Raw genomic sequence first — 6,011 nt, 5'->3', positions numbered from 1 at the left:
TTGGCCAGGACATCCCCTCCATATCAATAACCATTTCGAGTGTCCAACGACTGAACAAATGCTTAGACTGGCTTTTGGCCGAATTCGGCATTTTATTTGATTCCGTGTTTGCGCAGCACTTTGGACCCTGGAAACTGTTATTGCACCAAGGGCGGTGCCCTGCCCCCGAATCCTCCTACACCAGGATCCTTATTTCCATTGACTAGCAAGTGTGGCGATGAGGGGCGAGGGATTTCCATTCCCCTAAAGGTAGAGTGATGCAAGAAAGTGTCTTATCCTTCTGGGATATTATAATTCTTTCAGGAAATTTAATACGCGTTTATTTTGTTTGCCCCGGCTTAAATAAGGAGCTGGGTAAGATGGACAATTAGTGGAATCGGATCATTTTCAAACCAATTGTAAAACAAGGATTCAATGACCAACAATTAATTTTAAATTATAGCAAAAAACCTTCTTCTGATTTTAAGCAAAAAATTGTCAGAAATGGGTCAGATTTTAGTTCTTCAGTTTTTATAAAGAGTAATAGTACTCAGAAGCACAAGGTTGGGAAGGTATAAAGTTCTTCAATCAGATAAGTATTAGCCAAGTCTCTAACCAAATACATAACTAATTTTTTCATAAGCATCTCATTTCAAAAACATATACTATTTATAAATCACGGCTTGAATCACTAAGCCCTATACCGAAATCCCAGAAAAATCGCGAAATAAGATTGAAAATTTGGAAAAATCGGGTTTAATTTGGTTATTTTTTGATTGGCAATAATAGTGCTCGATGATCTAAGATCGAGAAGGTATCTTCCTTGATATAATACCAATTAACAATACTATGGCTAATCACATGGTGGTATTTGGACAAAATAGGTTGATCCTGCAAATAAGAGAATAAATAAATACCTCCTTTCATATATTGTATAATTTATTATGTTTTATTTAGAGGAGACCCTATTTTATTGAAATTATTTTCAGGAAATTTCTGCTTAATTTTTTCATATTGATGCAAGAAGCTAGGACCAAATCATAAATCATATTTCGTTTTGGAATAGGATGCAAATTAGCTAAAATATTTTCTTAAAATTGGCTCAAAAAGATTTAATAAAAAAATTGATTTTTATTTGTATATTTTTTATTTATTATATAGTACGAATTATTTTAAACATTATATGTTGATTTCTTACAAAAAAGTTTGATATTAAAAATATAAATTATGTATAAATATTAAACTTCCACGGCTCGACGGGCCAGCAGAGTGTCCAGGATACTGTCCATGTGCTCGCTGCAGTTGGCTAGGCACAAGTCCGCATACTCACTGAGGAAGTACATGAAGCTCTCGAGCTGTTCCATGGTGCAGGAGCGGAAGCCATCGTCGCGGCCAATGTTCTCAATCGCCTTGATGATGGAGCGCAACTTTTGCACATACTCGGGGGTATTGCGGCAGTGTTCCAGCGAGGTGTCCGTGAGATTGGCGGGCTTGGCATACTTTCGGATCCGTTGTTCCACGCTCCGGAGCTTGACTTGCTGCTGTTGCAGGGTCTGCATCATTTGTGGCACCGAGAGAGTGGGTGTTGAAGTAGCTGGGGCAGCCTTTGTAAACAGTTCGTCTAGGGGCACGGCTTCGTAGTCCAGGGAGAACATATCCGGTGAGAAGGAGAGTCGGCCGCTGTTATTGCCAAAGCTATTGGACTCCAACTCGGTCTGGTCGAGATCGCTGGTTTTGATCGTCTGGTTGGCGTTGCTGCCGCTACTCGGCCAAGCGTACTTGCTGCGTCCCTCGAGGCCGTTGCTGGCTCCCGTCTGCAGACCCACCAGCATGCTGTAGCTGCTCTCGATGGAGTACTTCTGGGTGGTGGGCCAAAACTCGGGGCCGTGGCTAAAGTCGATGTGGTCCACTCCGAATCGCAGCTCCGACTGCTCGGCATCGAGGAAGGCGAACAACCGCTTAACCTTTTCGCCGGACATCCGCTTTCCGCTGAAGGGCACCGCCAAGTCACCGCTGGCGAACCAGTAGTGGGAGCATCCCTTCACACTGGGAGGACGCTCAGGCAGGGCAGACTCCGAGGTGCCACCACCCGGGGTAAACTTGTGTCCATCGATGCCGAAGGAAAGGTCTCGAGTCTCCCAGGTCTTCTGCGAAAAGATTTCGTACAGCAGTCGTAGGCGCTCCGGGGTGTTGTGGAAGATTTCCAAGGAGACGGTGAATGCTCCAGATGAAATCCAGAATCTCGAGTGCGGCTTGGCTCCAGGCATCTCATCCTGAGAGGAGTTCATCTCGATGGTCGGTGCGTTTGCAAAGAACTCTCTTTCGCTGCAGGGTGTGGTGGGCGAGCTGTTGGTGGCGTCCAGATCCAGAGGATGGTCTTCCCGGATCACTTGCATGGCCAAGGAGCTGCGACGGGGCCTGTCCGGCACGGCAATGGGGCTGAACAGTTGCTGCTGAGCCGGGCTAGAAATCAAGCGGCCCTTGACTGGTGTGGAGAATCCGGATGGTTTCGAGCTGACACTGCCAATGGAGGATCGTCTGATTGGGCTGCTGTCCAAGGGGTCATTGGAACAGGTTTCAAAGCCCTGATCGATGAAGCTGTCCCGCATTGAGTGGCCCAGTGACTGCCTCGGGGTCTGGGCTGGGGACTGATCACTGTCCGCATTGGGCGAGGGCGAAGACATCACGGTCAAGGTGTAGGCCGACTTGATTTTTCGGGGCGAGTTTACATGGCGCATAAGGGACTTGTCCAGCTCGATGTAGCTCTGCTCCGGCAAAGGTAGCTGAGAACTGTTTGTTGGCTTCTTCTTGGAAATCACGCCGGTGGATGGTTTGTAGTCGGAGTCGGAATCAGTGGATGTGATGGCATTGGCTGTGGCCTCCACAATGGAGTTCTCCTTCTTCCAGGTCAGGGTGCGGCGCATCTTCTTCTTGCGGGGTGGACGCTGAGGCTTGGCAAACTCAAAATCATTGGACTGCATGGCATCCTTGGGAGTCTCTGGCTGAGATTCGTCGCTGGTTATCTGTTGAGGGAAAATACAAGCATTAGTGGCTTGGTTTTGGAAGAAAATAGTTAGAGGACTTACCTTTGGCAATGTAGACAACCCGGATTCGCTTTCCTCGGCCTCCGACTGCTTCGAACTGGAGCCTTCGCTGGACAGGGTAACAGTGGACTGTGATGCACTGAGACTGGGTCGTGGGACGGGCACTGGAGGAGCCTGTCGTTTCAAGCGGCGCGGTGTGGCAACTGGAGTCTTTATCTGGGGCTGTGATGTATCCACCTCCTTGACCTCTACATGGCTGGCTTCCTTGGAAATGTTCTCCATCTCCAACTTCGCGATGGCTTCTTCCAAGAGTCGCTCGACAGCGGATTTTTGGCTCACCTCTCCGATCGAGACCGTGCTTGGCTCCTGGGGCGGCTGCTCCAGCAAGTCCTCCTCGACTGCAATTTCTATGGTTTCCTGGATGTTGGACACGCTGGTTATATCGAATTGTACACCGTTTTCCGAGCTCAGCCAGCTGTAAAAGAGACTTTCCAGCGGCTCGTTCTGAAAAAACATCTGGGACTCGCATCCGCTGCGCTCCTGACGGGTTCGTCGGATCTTCTTGGGCGGAGCATAGGCCTCCGTGGGCAGGGCACTCCGAATGGAGGACAGATTCCTTTTCTGGCATCCTTGCGGCATCTCGAGTTTTGTTTGTAGCTCCAGGCGTCGGCGGGGCAGAGTATGAGGTGCCCGTTCAGGGCTTGGCTTCAGGATGACTGTCAGGGTGCTCACATGCATTTGACTCTTGGGTGTCTCAACCTTTGGAATAGCCTTGGGGGGAGAAGCTGCACCTGGTCTTGGAGGTAGGGCACCTTCAAGAACACACTTTGCCTCCAGCTCCTGGGCCAAGAGCTTCACACTGGCCTGTTGTTCGGCCACCACCTCACCGCGAATTATTTCGTTCTTTACCTTCGCCTTGAGACCCTCAGCATGTGCGTTGAATTTCGGATGCTTGGCCGCCATGTCGCCGATGAATTTGTTGAAAAGGAGCGCCTTATCCTTGACACTCAGTTCCCGGAATACCTCCTCGGCAATCAGGCACGGTCCTTGGCTCGGCACGAATCGAGATTGGGGCACAGGCTTGGCTTCCGGAGACAAATCGTTGTGCAGTTGGACATACTGCGGCTCGTCCGTTCGCCGGATAACCTGGTTGATCTTCGAATTAAACAGCTGGGCCATCTCCTTCACCTTCCGGGGCAGCGACGAAGAAGAAACTTTTCCAGGTCCCATCGATGGCGTTCTAGGAGTCTCCTGGGGCTGCTCGTACCTCTGCTTTAGTTCGCTGATCTTCAACATGCCGCCGTCCACCTTGGGCTTGGGCGGCGAAACGGGCTCCTGCTGGATTGCCAACTTGGCAATTGCACTTGCCACCTTACCCGTACAGGCAGCCATCCTGGAGGACTCCATCCGCTTGGTGGGAGTCACAGGCACTTCTTCGTCAAAATACTTCATCAAATTCTCAATGCTTGACAGGTCGAGGTCGGTAACTTGGACACGGCGTGGAGCCACATACGAGTTCTGGTGCTCCAGAGCCGTCAGGAAGCGATCGTCATCCAGGGAGGAGATCTCGAAGACCTCCTCTCGGGTCATGGTGGCACGGAGCAGGCCACAGGCAGTGCTGGCATCTCCCTGGCGATGGGAACGGCGTCTCTCCTCGATTTCCTCGGTCAGTTGCAGCAGATCGCTGAAGTCCTTGCTATTCATGGCGGCGGTATCGACCACGAGCTCGTTGTTCTTGTGGGCGTTGTTGGGCGTAGAGTTGCTCAGGACCATCTTGATTTCGCTCTTGATTTGGTTGTTCACGTTAGACGTATCAGTTTGTAACTGTGCCTTCCTCACTCTGCGCCACGGTTCTTATACTAATTACAGGTAGCGACAGGTAGCCCTCACACATACCTAATCCTCCATATGCAAAGTTGGTAAGGGCCGCGACTGGGATAACCGCTAATTCGCTAATCCGTTGACCGTTAATTCAGGTCACTACCTTAATCGCAGCTGGCGACTCCGCGGATTTTTCCGTCCCTAAAAGCAATTAAATTGGTTTTGCGAACCTTCCCGAAAAGAGCTGCGTCGATTGACCTGCCAAATATGTCAAGTAGGCAGGTAATTTTTTATTTACACAAAGGAACTCTCATTACATTTCTTTGAAGTTCTAAAACCCTGCATCTTGTTTGGCAGAATCTCAAAATCCCGCTAATGACAGATGGCCAAGAACAGGGCTAGCAAGAATCTCAAATAGTACTTACACGTAGTCGGAATCATTTAAGGAATTTAGAAAGTTGTATTTAAATTAAATATATTGGCAGTAATTGCAAAACAAACTCTAAAAAAACATGTCCTTCTAATAATTTGGTACTAAATTGAAGAGATTGGTGCCAAGTTTAGACTCCTTTTTACTTTTAGGGCCACATACATATTTCAACTTTTTAGTATCTGAAAAGGGTATAAACTGGTGGTTTATTTCCACAACTTTCTGCTTCAAAACATTTCAAACTCAATATGTTGCTCGAACGTGTTAACAAGACTCTGGGGCTTTCAGATGGCAACAATAAAATTTCACTCTAAAATTGTGCAGGGAAAAGACTGCTAAGAGTACTCTGTAGCTGAGCTCTGACTTTAATGGTAAGACCTATAGGCAAGTAAAAATTAGACTTAAATTCTATCATTGTATAATTCCTGAAAATAATTTACAAAGCCTTCATCTGTCTTTCCAAAAATGTCAAATTTTATTGCAAAATTTAACGGAAAATTGGCGAAACTATTTTCTCAGGTTTAAAGTTATCAGATGGCAGGTAAGAATGGTTTTAGGGTCAACCGCGACCTACCTGTGATATAATATGCGGCTCACGTATGTCGACGGTAGGGTTCTAATGGTCCGTTAATGCGAAACCCAGGCAAATGCTGCCAGGCACCACCCAACCACCCTGCTGCCACCTTCAACAAGTTGCCAAGAAACTGCGGATTTGGATTAGGAGCTGGTTTGTGGAT

The 6,011-nt window shown here is 47.9% G+C and overlaps 1 protein-coding gene across 1 annotated transcript; it reads right to left on the bottom strand.

Annotated features, from left to right (window-relative positions):
• Nucleotides 1-1,136: 1,136 nt before the first annotated feature.
• Nucleotides 1,137-5,395, bottom strand: slam (slow as molasses). The gene is made up of 3 exons (XM_017241740.3): nt 5,270-5,395; nt 3,066-5,102; nt 1,137-3,002 (listed from the first exon to the last, which is right to left on the bottom strand). The coding sequence occupies exons 2-3, from the start codon at nt 4,794-4,796 to the stop codon at nt 1,218-1,220; spliced, it is 3,516 nt and encodes a 1,171-aa protein (XP_017097229.2). The 5' UTR covers nt 4,797-5,102; nt 5,270-5,395; the 3' UTR covers nt 1,137-1,217.
• Between the last annotated feature and the right edge of the window lie 616 nt (nt 5,396-6,011).

The sequence above is a fragment of the Drosophila bipectinata genome, chromosome 2L (assembly GCF_030179905.1).
Source record: "Drosophila bipectinata strain 14024-0381.07 chromosome 2L, DbipHiC1v2, whole genome shotgun sequence".
Taxonomy (NCBI): domain Eukaryota; kingdom Metazoa; phylum Arthropoda; class Insecta; order Diptera; family Drosophilidae; genus Drosophila; species Drosophila bipectinata.
The sequence above is the reverse complement of the archived record's forward strand: the minus strand, read 5'-3'. Positions and strand labels throughout refer to the sequence as shown.

What these genes read in the sequence shown, in the direction of transcription:
- slam (XM_017241740.3), bottom strand. Translation starts at nt 4,796, where the DNA reads ATGGTCCTGAGCAACTCTACGCCCAACAACGCCCACAAGAACAACGAG. An exon ending in GGTTGTCTACATTGCCAAAG is followed by an intron (nt 3,003 to 3,065) that starts GTAAGTCCTCTA and finishes TTCCCTCAACAG; the next exon opens with ATAACCAGCGACGAATCTCA.